The sequence below is a fragment of the Gallinula chloropus genome (assembly GCF_964237585.1).
Source record: "Gallinula chloropus genome assembly, chromosome: 15".
Taxonomy (NCBI): domain Eukaryota; kingdom Metazoa; phylum Chordata; class Aves; order Gruiformes; family Rallidae; genus Gallinula; species Gallinula chloropus.
Genome location: NC_140100.1, coordinates 14085004 through 14099371, shown reverse-complemented (window position 1 = coordinate 14099371; position 14368 = coordinate 14085004). Strand labels below are relative to the sequence as shown.

Sequence of the window (14368 nt, the reverse complement as noted above, 5' to 3'; positions counted from 1 at the left end):
AATCTGTTGCTTGTACACATTGCACTTATCTGGGTGTTTTGTTTGTTTGCAGTCTTATATCCAATGCAAACATGTAGACTATCGATCTGAACGAATAGAAGATTATTATGACATCCAGCTAAGTATAAAGGGAAAGAAGAATAGTAAGTGATACATTGTCATCTGCACTGATTGAACATGTTGGACATCTTTAGTGCCTGTTGATTTCAAACGGGTTTGTTGGTGCTCAGCACTGTGAAATAACCATACTTTAATTTCAGAGGAAAGAGTTTTTCACACCTCATCAAAACCATTTTCTGCAGAAGGTGTTTTTTCTTGCGTTACCTTTCCCTCCCTTTCTCTTCCCTACCTTTTTCTCCCTGATTCTCTCATTGATATGTTTTTATAAAACTGAATTTTAGGGATTTTCCTGGTTCTGATAAAAGTCCATACTGTGATCATGTGATAATAGTGGTGTTGTTGCAGTAGGTTGTAAGTTATATTGGATTGGAGGAAATAGATTCTTATTTAGACTGGACCATATTAATAAGTAAATAAAAAGAATGAGGTGATTGGAGCAACATAACACTGGTCCCTTATCACTCCTGTACCAAGTATTTGGCATACAAGACACACAAAAGGACAAGTAAGAGTTCAGCAAAAAGAACCATCTAGCTTGATACTTACCAGTTGCAAAGTGAGAACAGGAGTTCTGGTAGACAGTTGTAACTATGCAATTTTAAAATCTAATGATATTCTTCTGTGTGCCCATAGAATTTGGTGCATTTCTCCATGTTCTTAAGAAGTACAAAATTAAGACAGAAATGTTCAGACACAACTTCTGATGTCTTAACATGTTATTTGATCAGCACATTAAGCACTGAATCTTGAATAAACTTACATTTTTCTTCCTCCTTCCCTACAATTCCCCAATCTTTTTTCCTTTAGTTTTTGAGTCCTTTATTGACTATGTTGCAGTGGAACAGTTGGATGGCGATAACAAGTATGATGCAGGAGAACATGGCTTACAGGTATTTTTCTTTTTGAAATTTTGTTTCTCTGGCCTTGACAAAATAACTTAATAAAGCCATCGTAGCAAAAAAATGTTGCAAAACCTATTCTAGCTTGTGTCAACTGGTTTTTGTCCTTTTACATAGTTCCTTTTAATTGCTGTTAGGTTTCTTAAAATGAAGCTTAGATTTTAAAACAGTCAAACCAGCAGTGAATTTCTGCTTGGATGCCTGTAAACATTTTAGTTACCTGAATGGCTAACTTCTCTATTGATTCCCAGACTGGGAAGCTTTTCCTCCCAGAGTAGTCTGTTCTGTATGTCTAGTAAAAGAGCAGCATAGTTCTGAAGGTAACTTTAGAGAGGTCCTTTTTGGATTGTTAACGTGAATGTCAAATGAATCTGTGGAATTTGTAAACATCCATGTGTGCACATGTGTGAGCATGTCAGCTGCACTTTGCTGTGCCCACTGGAGGAAGCTGAAGTCCTTTTTGAAGACCCTTGCTTTACTAAAGCTTCCATACGCCAGCTCTTTTGAGTAATGTTCTACATATTCTTTAGCACTTCTTAGGAAGGTACCAAGCAGTTGTTGCAGAACACAATGAGCATGACATTTTCACTTGATCAAAAATGAGTTTTCTCCCCTATATTCTTTTAATTTTATTGATGTAGGTAACTTTTTTTAATGCAGCTAGTTGATGCAGCATTAAGACAGTTAACTTCCACCCCAGTTGTGAACACTCTTTGGTGCACATTGTTTTGCCAAACTTCTAAAATAAGAGTTCGTAGGAAGAGTGTCTACAGCAAACAGGCATTTTGAGTTGCTAAAATGTTGCAATTTCAACTCTCCCTTTCCTTTAAAATGCTTAGGAGGCAGAGAAAGGTGTGAAGTTCCTAACATTGCCACCAGTATTACACCTACAGCTCATGAGATTTATGTATGATCCTCAAACTGACCAGAACATCAAGATAAATGATAGGTAAGGTGATTTTTTCATTGTAGAGTTCGGACCCATTAATGTATTTTATCAAAAATAATTTGCCAAAATCCTTTTAAGTCCTTTTCAATCAAGTCCAAGATGAAAGTATGTGCACTGGCATATGTTAGAGGTTGCCAAAAGGTGCCCTGGTTCAATATTAAGGTCTGAATGGCAAGTAGGCATTTGTATCTGTTGTTTAGGATGTGAAACAACTGAATGTGTCTTTTAAAGCTTTGTGGAACATTCTCTGTGGCATGTGCAGAAAACTGGTACGTTCCCATAGGCTGCCACAAGAGTGAGTAGAACAGAGAAACAGTGTTCTCTGCTTTCCTTCTATTTCCATGCCTACTCGCTGTAAGTAGAGGCTGAGTATTTTCTCAGGGAGACACACTGTTGGTTGTATACTAATTCTGTCTTGCATCAAGAAGGTGAGAGTGCAGCAGCTGAAGGACACTACAAATAATGTCCCTGTCCAGTCGTACCTGTGCTAGAAAGGCTGGATTTGTGTACTAGAAAATAGCAGGTTTTGAGCTCTTTCCTTGGAACAGTGAATCCAAACCAGCACTATTTCATTGAAGTGCTTTTGCCTTTGTTACTGAGGACATGATTTTTTTCTCAGGTGCTTATAAAGATTATTTTTATTCCATATTAAAACAGCATGAAATTTACTACTGTATGCAGTACATACTGGTGATGGAACAACTTGTTTAATTTGCTTTAGGAAGAAATACTGATGTCCTGTGTAATAGCATGTGTCTGTCTTCATTCTTTCCAAAACTAGGTTTGAGTTTCCTGAACAATTGCCACTAGACGAATTTTTACAAAAACCAGATCCTAAAGATCCTGCAAATTACATTCTTCATGCAGTTCTAGTGCACAGTGGAGATAACCATGGTGGACATTACGTTGTTTACTTAAATCCAAAGGGAGATGGCAAAGTGAGTATTGAAAAGCACCTAAACATCTTTGTATTGTGCAAATACATTCTTGCAGTTTTCATAAATGAGTCAGTCCTTGGAGTTTTTGTTCCTGGACAGAAGACATGCTGGCACACTCCATCACACAGGTTTTTGATTTCTCCATGTAGTTCCTAGCTTGATACCTTTTCATTTGATGTGTATTCTAATGTATGTGGGAAACTAACTTTTGTATTTATACAGTAAAACCCCATCAGCTCTCATGTCTAGCTTTTACTCTTTGGGAGGGAGCTTGTATTTGGAGGTGTTAAAGAATCACTTGCCTTCTTAAAAGGAGCAGCTTCATTTTTGCTGTTGGCTTTTGACAAAAGACTCTATTAGCCAAGGGGATCCCTTTAGTTGGGTGTGTAAATGTGGTGGAGCTCTACTGTAATCCAATTTTATCCAGCATTTTTTTAGGCTGAATTTAAGCTGAAGCAAATATAAAAGCTTAAAATGTTCCCATGCCTCAGAAGTTCGGTACCTTTGCATGTCCTGCTGTTACAGGCTGCCCAGGGAGGTGATGGAGTCACCCTCCCTCGAGGTGGTTAAAAAAAAAGATTGGATGCAATACTTCAGGACATGGTTTAGTAAGTAATATAGGTGGTAATGGAATGGTTAGACTTAGACGATCTTGGAGGTCTTTTCCAGCCTTAATGATTCTATGATTGGGTTGGACATTTGTAGGTCAGGTGTCTCTTCCCTTGACTTGACTGGTTTTATGTGCACGACTCTTTACAGGAAAAGTAGAAGTCAGGTTTTGCTGTGAATGTGTTGCTATTTGTCTGTCTTAATTGGCTTTATTGGTTTAATTTTAAAATTGCTGGAAATTACTTTAAATGGACCAATAATTACTAGGTACCCTGTGCATCACTGCTTTTTATTTTAATTTGCAACATGTAAGTGCAATTTCCTGAAGTTCTTATAGAAAGGTAAGATTTGAGTATCAGTCTTAAGCAAGTTCATTGAATAATTATTGTGCTTTTGATACTCAGTGTAAAATGTTCCAACATTTCAGTAAAGTTTGGTATTCATGGCCAGCCTGAAGCTGAACACAATTAGCAGGTACTACAAATTATACTGAATTAGATTTTTTAAAACTCAGGCTCCTTGAAAGAGCAATTTTAGTTACTTCAAAGAGCCAAAAGACATATCAGAAGTAGGATTAATTTATCATTCAAGAACATGTTTTTGTGTGTAAAATTATATTTATACAAATTTTTCTCTCTAGTGGTGTAAATTTGATGATGATGTTGTATCCAGATGTACAAAGGAAGAAGCAATTGAACACAACTATGGAGGCCACGACGATGACTTGTCTGTACGGCACTGTACGAATGCGTACATGTTGGTTTACATCAGGGAATCAAAACTAAGTATGTATGCTCTCCATCTCTGTTCCAAGTTAGATTGTGGCTGTATTTTACTTCACAGGCTGGGGGTGACCTGCTGGAGAGGAGCTCTGCGGAGAAGGACCTGGGGGTCCTGGTGGGGGACAGGGTGGCCATGAGCCAGCAGTGTGCCCTGGGGGCTGAGAGAGCCAATGGGATCCTGGGGGCATCAAGAGGAGTGTGGCCAGCAGGTCACAGGAGGGGATCCTCCCCCTCTGCTCTGCCCTGCTCAGGCCCCACCTGGAGTGTTGTGCCCAGTTCTGGGCTCCCTGGGATAAAAAAGACAGGGATCTCCTGGAGAGAGTCCAGAGGAGGCTACAGAGGTGCTGAAGGGCCTGGAGCATCTCCCCTGTGAGGAAAGGCTGAGTGAGCTGGGGCTGTTCAGCCTGGAGAGAAGAAGACTAAGGGGGGACCTTATTAATGTTTATCAGTATCTGAAGGATGGGATGCAGGGGGAAGTGGGCAGCCCCTTTTCAGTGTCTGTGGGGACAGGACAAGGGGCAATGGCTGCAAGTTGGAGCATAGGAAGTTCCACACCAACCTGGGGAAGAACTTTTCCCCAGGGAGGGTGAGGGAGCCCTGGGACAGGCTGCCCAGGGGGTGTGGAGTCTCCATCTCTGGAGAGATTCCAGCCCCGTCTGGACACCGCCCTGTGCAATATGAGCTGGGGAGCTGCTTTGGCAGGGGGTTGGACCCCATGGGCTCTCCAGGTCCCTTCCAACCCCTGTGATTCTGTGATTTACTTGTGAATTGTTTACAGTCTTCCTATACAAAAGGAATTTGTTAGTTCTAGTTGGAAATTGTAGATTCCATGGCATTGACCATCCTTTCTCTTGCCTTACTGTGCTGTCTCTGCAAAGTGCTTTATGCTTCATTGCTTTATAGGATGCAAGAATTAGTGAACTAACTTCAGTGATGGAAACTAGATCCGTTTGACTTTAAATCTGTACATATCTGTATTAAAATTAATGGTGGTAAATACATATTTTTTTAATCCTGAAAAATGATTATTTAATTCAAAATTCTATGTGTTCTGTGGAAGTAATTATTTGGCTTAGGATATAAAAAGCTTCTTTTGCCAAAACCTGATGATATCAACCCATGTTTTTAATGAAAAGATGAAAAATGCTGGTTTTGACTTCAAATCAGAGCAAACTTGAGTGTGTGTGAGGAAATCTTGAAATGACATCACAAAATTTGCTTTGTAGGTGAAGTTTTGCAGCCTGTCACGGACCATGATATTCCTCAACAACTTGTAGAAAGGCTACAAGAAGAGAAGAGGATAGAAGCTCAGAAGAGGAAGGAGAGGCAGGAAGCTCACCTCTACATGCAAGTGCAGGTCAGGTTTTGAGACAGTCAGTTGCAACTTCCTTACCATTGAAATTCAGACCACTGAGCCACCCAAGACACCCCTTGATTTTCAGTTCTTTGATTTTGTGTTTGGAATGAGCATTTGAAGTGAAGTTGCAATTTTAGTGCTTTTAACTTTATTTCCATGTGCAAAAACCCCTAGTGAAACAAAAAATACTGTATGTTATACACACTTCTGTTTCCTCTAGGAATTATATATTTGCAAGTAAAAATAGCAAGGTGAAAGGGAAAGGACCAGGTTATTTTAAGTGGCTGCCCTGCCACTGTGTTTTTATCTCCTTCAGGAATTATTTTCTAAAATTAGAATGTATCTAGCCATAGGATGCAAGCCTGGCCTGCTGCCAAACTGAGCTCATCAAGTAGAAGCAGAAGGAGAGAGTGCTTGTTTTTGCAATTATCTTTTTGGAAAAGCCAGATGGACTAGATTGAGTTGCCTTAAGGAACCCTGTTTATGGCTCTTTCCAGAGCCCATCTGGTAGAACAAAATAGAACCCCTTTTCCTTTTGCCTCCATGTTTCCTTGCATCTTCTTTCTGGTGCTCATTAGTAGAGATGCTGGTGAAGTTCAGCTTGTTTTACACTGTGTTTACACTAGAGCTGTGCTCAGTAAAGAGGTGGGTAGAGTTGCACCGTTTTTCTTTTGTTGACAGAGAATGCATGGGAGCTGTGGGAGGTAAATATTTTAGGCTGGCACTCTTGCATTACACCAGGAAAATAATTATATAGCATTTTTTAAAGTGCCAACATTGTTAGAGCATGTGTTTCCAAGACTGGACTCTAAGCACATCTGGTGTTTAATGGTTTGAGATTTTTAAAAATTAGTGTATGACACAGATTTGACTATTAATTGCAGTGAAAAGCACTATAGTGAAATTAAAAAAAATTAATTATAATGATTTAAATTTTTTTTTCATGAGAACATAAATCATGTTAGCAGGCTGGCCCTAGCCAGAGAACTAGTGATGTTGTGCAGTAGAGCATCATAAGAAGGTGTTACACTGTGCAGCTGAATTCCTAGGAATAGTAACCTTTAAACCTCATTTTTCAGATAGTGGCAGAGGATCAGTTCTGTGGTCACCAAGGCAACGATATGTATGATGAAGAAAAAGTGAAATACACTGTTTTCAAAGTATTAAAAAACTCCACACTTACAGAATTTGTTCAAAATCTCTCTCAAACAATGGTAAGTTTTCTGTAGCTGAAGATCTGTTAATTTTATTACATTATGGTTGCTTTATGGTCTTTATCTTTGCCAGGTAATGGCAGAAATCCTAATTGAGACCTTTTAAAATAGAAGATCCGTTTGAGTTTAATTAATAAAAGTATGTTAGCCCTTTTTTGGGGGGAGCTGTCACAATTTTTCTTTATTTTAGGGATTTCCCCAGGATCAAATCAGATTATGGCCAATGCAAGCCAGAAGTAACGGAACAAAAAGACCTGCAATGTTAGATAATGAAGCAGATGGCAATAAAACGGTAAAGATTTCTTGAGAGAGGACATTATTTCTGTACATCACCCAGGATTTTTCACTTCTCTTTAAGAACCTATGTTTGGAACGTAGGATTTTTCATTGTTTAGTCGGTTTTCATGAGAAGTCTTGAGATTTAGTGGATTGATTTGGATGGGAGAGGAATGTTGTGCGTGATTTTTCTAGGGGGGAAAAAAGAACAATCATGATTTTTATGTTAGAGTTCAAACAGAAACGTCTTGAGCCCTTTGTTTGGGCAAAATTAATGGACTTAATAGAATGTGTTGCTAAATATAAAACGTGTCTAAATACCACAGCAAACAATAATTGGTTCCAGTGTCCTGTTACGTCTGAAGTGAAGTAACTTTCTTGCCATAATCAGATTGCTGTAGGTATATTTTTTTTTAAATTAAAAATGGTCCAACTTAAATACAATTTGTCCTTCATTAATGCTTTTTTTTGTACTTTAGTATCTGTCTTTGTTTCTTTTAATAAACATCAAATGCTTCCTATCACTAACACAACTAATAAGACCCAAATAACAACTAATTAAACCCAACTGTCCCACTCACAGAATGCCATAAACGTCTTGTGTCTGATGAAAGTGCAGGTATCAGGTTATATTATATTCTCTAGAGACTTTTTGTGTTTTTCTGCATCTTTCTACATAGATGATTGAGCTCAGTGACAATGAAAATCCATGGACAATATTTTTGGAAACAGTAGATCCAGAGATGGCTGCTACTGGAGCAACGTTACCCAAGTTTGATAAAGATCGTAAGCATATATGCTAAAACTTGAGTAAATGTGAAATACTTTGATATTGGGTACATTTCAGAAAACATTGATGCTTTTCTTTTTTCACTGATGTCATTGATGTTCTCATCAAACTGCACTGCTGCAATGAGTTTTTCTTCTGCAGATTTCCCTGCTTTCTTTTGAAGTGTAAGATGTTTTACAATTCTTTCAAATTACTGGGTAAATTTTTATGCATATAAAAATGATTTCTAAAAATTGACCATTTGAGAATATTTTAAGAGCATTAATCAAATTAATAAACCAAAGACATCTTTTGTCACCACTTAAAGAAAAATATCCAGGTCGTCTTTCACCCCCTCAAGTCTTACTTCAAATTAAGTTTTGTTTCTTACTTTGTAGATGATGTAATGTTGTTTCTGAAGATGTATGACCCAAAGACTCGGAGTTTGAATTATTGTGGACATATCTACACACCTATATCCTGTAAAATATGTGAGTTCTAAAATTCAACTGCATTGTTACAATTTAAGTTTCTTAAAGACTGTAGATTGTGGGTCTTTTTCTTCTAATATTATTTTTATCACTGAAATCAAAGGTAGGCTAAAATAAATTTTGATTCTCCCACTACCTGATAGTTTTCTTCCCCTTGGTCATTACTACACAGGGACGTGTCAGTGAGACTTTGTACAGGGCTGAGAGTTGCCTTAGTGCACTGCTGGCTGTCAGGCTACCTTTATTTACACCTTTGTTGTATTCACTGGGTGTTGCTGAACATGAGCAGCTGTTTCAGAGTTCTGTGAAGCTTTGTGATTTGATGTTGCTCTCACATTTTTTCTTTTTCCTTCTAAACTAACTCTTCAACTTTTCACTCTGGTACCCTGAGAGCAGCTGCTCAGGCTGAAATGGGCCTGAGCCTTGGTTTTCATGTGGGTCCACTGCAAGAATTCAGCAAATGTTTGCTGTGCAAAAGTAATTCATGTTGTCATTTTGAATGTCTCACTTTAGAAAGCTTGTACAGATTCACAATTTTGTGGTTTAGCTGTCTCTTTTTTTTTTAAAAAAAAAAAGTATTTTTTTTCCTTTGGGGAGGGAAAAGCGTTAGTTCATCTTTTTGATCTTGGATAGCCTTGCACATCTTTTTGTTACTCTTCAGATGTGAAGAAAGCCTTAAAGTCTATCTCTGGGTTGATGTCATTAAGGGAAGCTTGAAACTGGAAGGTGCTGTTTCTCAGGCTTTTTACACCTGTTTATCCAGGATTCTGTCCCTTTCTGCAGGAGATCTCACTCCAGCAGTTACTGCAACAGATCTCACATTCCTTTTCTTTCCCAATAGGTGACTTGCTTCCCGTTATGTGTGAGAGAGCAGGATTTCCACAAGAAACTAGCCTTATCCTCTATGAGGTTTGGATTGATTGACTTATAACATTTTTGTCTTTTACATGCTGTAACTAGAGAAAAAGAAGCTTTATTGGTTAAAAATGGTTGCTCATAACAATGGGGATTTATAAATCATAAGCACTCTGTAATATGCCTGTGGCAGGGGGGTTGGAACTCTATGATCCTTGGGGTCCCTTCCAAGACATGCCATTCTATGTAGCTTTGAAGCCTACTGTACTGCAGGAGAGAATCAGCAGATAGTTTGCTTCAAAACAGATTTAAAATGAAACAACTAGAAGTGTGAAGCTTAGAAACAAAAATCTACCTGAAGTCCTCCTGCAACTTTGCTGTGCTGACCCTGTGAAGATCCTCCAGGAGCTAATGCTGCCAACCTTCCTGGCTGTTGTATTTTAAGCACCCCTCTTAGATAGCAGTGCTGAGAAAATGTTGCATCTTCTTTCTTCCCTTAGTTTACAGTTCAGCAAACAAACGACTTACTCTGCCAATGATGGAGGTGCCAATGGGGAGACCTTATTGTCACCTACAACTACCTGAAGGGAGGTTGTAGAGAGCTGGGGGACAGGAGCTGGGACAAGGGGCAATGGGCTCAAGCTGTGCCAGGGCAGGGTCAGAGCAGATGGGAGGGAAAAGTTCTTCCCTGGCAGAGTTGTCAGGGCCTGGCCCAGGCTGCCCAGGGAGGGGCTGAGTCCCCTTCCCTGGGTGTGTTTAACAGACGGGGAGATGAGGTGCTCAGGGATCTGGTTTAGCTTAGGATGGGAATGGTTGGACTTGGTGATCTTAAAGGTCTTTTCCAACCTGGTGATTCTGTCAAATACAGAAACAGTAAATCTTTGTAACTGCTGTATCTATTGAGTGCTGAAGATGCAGATCTTGCCAAAGCCAAGTCCTTGCTGTAGTGAGAATGAGGAATTGGGTTTTTTAATCATGCTTTTCGTTAGCAGTGGTGCTGCTCTCTCTGGTGGTTCCAAGGGAGCACACACACTTCCTTCTTGAAAAGCAGAACTGTCAGGTATTCTCTGCAGGTCTGTGCAGTTTGACTCCAGTTGATTTAGACAGGTGCTTTTATCCCAAGATAAACCTACAAGTATAAATACATGATATGCAAGTAACTATTTTTATACTATAAGCATTTTTATATGATTTTTTTTTAAAAGAAGTGAATTGTTGTACAAAATTTCTGCACTATTGAGTGAGAGTAATCAGTGTCCTCTCAGCTTCCTGGAAGCTGCATCCGTAGATAACAAATCGCTGAAATTTGGAAAATTTTCAGGGCAAACAAAATAAAGCTGAATGATTAAACGCTTTTGCAAAGTGTTTTCAAAGATTCTCTCAAGAGAGTCTCCCACTTGAGTGAGTCTCTAAAGGTGAAAATCAGCAGCCTTCCTTATCAATAATAATTAGATGTATCTGGACCTTAGCTATGATAACGTTTAATATATATCTGTATATCCATTTGTTTCAGTTGAAAGAATGTTGATTTCTTCACTGTTGTGACCTTTATTTTTGTCTCTTGTTTATTTCTGTCAGCAACAATTTTTGTTCTTTATTGCAGGAAGTTAAACCCAATTTAACAGAAAGGATTCAAGACTATGATGTATCTCTTGATAAAGCTCTTGATGAACTCATGGATGGTGACATCATAGTGTTTCAGAAGTATGTATTTTAAGGGGCCATTTTATCATTGCAATTAAATCACCTGGTTCACTTTGAAAGCAGAACTTCCTTTAATGTAGCATTTTTAACAAGAGCGAAGTATAATTTTCCAACAGTTGACATGTTCTCAGCATTTCTCATTTGTTTATTCAAATAGCAAATGAAAAAATATTGGTAGCATTTTAATTATTGCATGCCACATTAAGGAGAAGAAGGTTTCATCCTAGTTTAGGAAACTAATAATCTAAAATAGGTCTTGCTACTACCAAAGAGTGTGGTTCAGCAGCTCTTCTTGAGTTCTGCAACATTTTACTTGGAGCCACTGTAACTTGGACACTGAAGAGCCTACCAGCACTTCAGACCTTGGGCTCTGTACTGTTACAGCTGTACAGGGCTCCTGGCTTGGAGCTCCCTTCAGCCCAGAACTAAACTAAACCGCTTTCCCTTCTTTTCCCCTGTTGCTCACAGTAAGTTCCATATTGGTCTACAGTGCTAAGAGGCTCTCAATTTGCCTGAGCGTATGCGACTCATGGGTGTACTGGTGCTTCAGCTGGAGCTTTCTCCAAGGCAAAAGGAGAACTCCTGCATCTTGTATCCATTAAAGGGATCTTTCATAAGCTTGTCAGGGCTTAGCATTTCTATGCTCTCACTCCTGATGGTCACACCCAACTGTGTTGCTCTGTTTCTCTCCATGGGCTGACAGTGGGTGGAAGCCAGCTAGTCTATCTTCAGCACTCTTACCCCAGATTATGTGAGATGAATGTATTTCTCATGTCATGCCTTGGAACTCGCATTCCCTGTTGACCCAGTTGTGTTATGCACCTTTGGCTGGCTGCTGACTCCTGGGTAAGTGCACAGCTTGTACCCTGGTGCTATTTCTCCACTGAGAAGATAGGGGTACCCGTCAGTAGTGACCCAAACCAGCATCTGTGCCGACTGTTTGTTTCTGTGGTTGAAGGAGTGCTGTTATTATACCTCTGGTCTCTGCAAAGCAGTTCATAACACAGGAGTGTATAGAAAGCTGTGACAGCATGAGTACGGACATGCAGCCATGTACTAGGGTGGGAGGGAGGGATGACTGCTGCTCGGATGCCGCTGTGAAACACCTGGACCTGGAGTCTTGCTGGGTCACCCAAAGAGCGAGCACAGGATGCGGGTGCGCTTGCCCTTGCAGTGCACAGACATGCACAGGGGTGTGGGTCACTATTGACTGTGTTAGTTCCACTGTGTACAAGTGGTGGCTCTCTAAGGAGGTTTCTAAACTCTATTTCTGTATCTCTCAACTGTTGCTGACTGTAGCAGATGTTTTTGAAAGTCCTGACTGCTTGTGTTTGGAACAGTGCGACGTGTAACGGCGTTACCGTGTGTTTGCTCTTGTAGGGATGACCCAGAAAATGATAACAGCGAGTTACCAACAGCTAAGGAATACTTCAGAGACCTCTATCATCGTGTGGATGTCATTTTCTGTGATAAAACCATCCCAAATGACCCAGGCTTTGTTGTTACTTTATCCAATAGGATGAATTACTTTCAGGCATGTGTCCTATTTGTTTCTCTGCTTTTTTGACTTGTTCTGATAGTAACTTTTCTGTTAGTTCTAAAGCACATCATACAGATTTTTTAGATCTGTTCTTCCAAACTGTTTGCATTGTAGTAATGAAAAATGTAAGAAAGCCACTAATGCTTGTGAGATACTCTTTAAAAAGCCCTGGTTTCATTAATAATGAGATCTTTGACAATAGAATTCTGTCTTTATGAGCCATTCTGCTCTTTCATGGAACTGATACTCTAATACCAGTATTTCCTTTATAAGTGACATGTAAAACTTGCTCAATTTACTTGCTGTTTAAAAAATGCTTTGGGAAGCTAGCAATACCTCCTTTCTGCACCAACAGCATTAATTATGTAGACCAAATATACTTCTTTCTTCATACAACGCTGTTTAATGCTCAGTGGCACTAACAGATCAGACCTGTTGTGTTCAGAAAAGGTGATTGGAGTGTTTAGAAGGGGAAAACTGGACGATAGAACTTTAAAAAAAAAAATAATTAAAGTTGGTCTGATCTTTAAGAGCCTGAGTAGAGTTGTCTCTCTACAGTTCTGCAGGTGCTTTTGTCAGCGTGAAGATCACTTGAAAACAGACAAGTTTATTTTCTGTCACTAAAGGCAGGAACTTTGAGCACCTTTTTATACAGAGGACGTCAGGGATGACTTTTGTTACCCTGTCCTCAACTCTTCAGCAATTCCTTTTCTCAGCTTTTTGTGAGGCACTGATATGAAAGACACTGATGGGAATAATGTGGTGAGATAACCCAGCAAGCCAGCTTCCTTGGAGTGAATTAAAGAATGGTGGGGTTTTTAAAGAGCACAACTTATTTTTTCCAAAAAACCAAAACCCAAACCAATCCAATAAACCAAAAGAGGAGTAGAGCTATTGCTGTGGATTTTTGTGACAGGGATTTATTGTCATAAAACAGTTTCTTCCTTTGACCCCTTCCCCAGTATACCCTATTCTGTGCCCAACTGTTCAGAAGCCAAAGATACTTTATTTTGCCTTGGGTAAGTGGACCTAGTGGGTCCCTTTCAGAGTTTCAGTAGCATAAAGTTCTTGGTCTGTGGTGAATGTTATAACTGTCTGAAATAATTCAAAATTTATACAAAACTTATTTTCAGGTTGCAAAGACAGTTGCACAAAGACTTAACACGGATCCAATGCTATTGCAGTTTTTCAAGTCCCAAGGGTAAGATGAATTTCCTTGGTGTTCTGTCTGTAAGCTATTCCTTAATTTACTTAGCCCAAATGTAGACAGGTAGTGGTTATTTTGTAGCCAGTAAAATGTTAGCCTTCCTGCATGCACAGCAAGTTGCTTGGGTGGAAGTACTGCAGTGGGTGGCTCTGGACATTGAGAGAATTGCACATTGTAGAAGAGTTCTAGTAAATGTCATTGAAAAAGGATGCATGTCAAAGGATAGCTGTTCACATTGCTGAAATCATTAATGACTTAAAAGCCTCCCTCTATGGGAGTGCTGTTGCAGTGAATGCAGGTTTCTAGAAGGGAGGAGAGTAGAAAAAAAGCAGGATTTTTGCTGATTTTACAGACATAAATACAGGAGTTGATTCACTGATTCCCACTCCACTCCCAGGTCTGCAGATGAGGTTTTATGAAGATGATCTAACAAGTTCACAAGTGCTAAAAGGGGCATTTCTGGTTAAAGCAGTGTTCTTGGCCACAGCTGAGTAAAACTAGGTTTGAACCTGTATAAAACTGTAGGAGAGAACAGCATATAACTAGTTGTATATATGTGCTGCAGTAATAATGGACATAGAAATGACATCAGCTTTTGTATTCCTGTAAATGTGGATTGCTCTTTATTAACTCACTTCATCATCAGTGAGACTGTAAT

General features: G+C 39.3%; 1 protein-coding gene across 2 annotated transcripts in view; it reads left to right on the top strand.

Moving 5' to 3' along the window:
- The window catches only part of USP7 (ubiquitin specific peptidase 7), a gene marked incomplete at both ends in the record, with an annotated part of 69152 nt that overhangs the window by 46135 nt on the left and 8649 nt on the right, over positions 1–14368 (top strand). The window contains 14 exons of one of the 2 annotated variants that reach the window (XM_084270965.1): positions 53–143; positions 928–1010; positions 1859–1968; positions 2750–2906; positions 4156–4300; positions 5524–5654; positions 6734–6868; positions 7059–7160; positions 7825–7930; positions 8312–8404; positions 9246–9313; positions 10863–10963; positions 12344–12497; positions 13637–13704. In XM_084270965.1, the coding sequence (XP_084127091.1) occupies positions 53–143; positions 928–1010; positions 1859–1968; positions 2750–2906; positions 4156–4300; positions 5524–5654; positions 6734–6868; positions 7059–7160; positions 7825–7930; positions 8312–8404; positions 9246–9313; positions 10863–10963; positions 12344–12497; positions 13637–13704 (1544 nt within the window). Of the gene's footprint in view, positions 1–52; positions 144–927; positions 1011–1858; positions 1969–2749; positions 2907–4155; positions 4301–5523; positions 5655–6733; positions 6869–7058; positions 7161–7824; positions 7948–8311; positions 8405–9245; positions 9314–10862; positions 10964–12343; positions 12498–13636; positions 13705–14368 lie in introns of those variants that run through there. The other variant, XM_084270964.1, reaches the window with a different exon arrangement.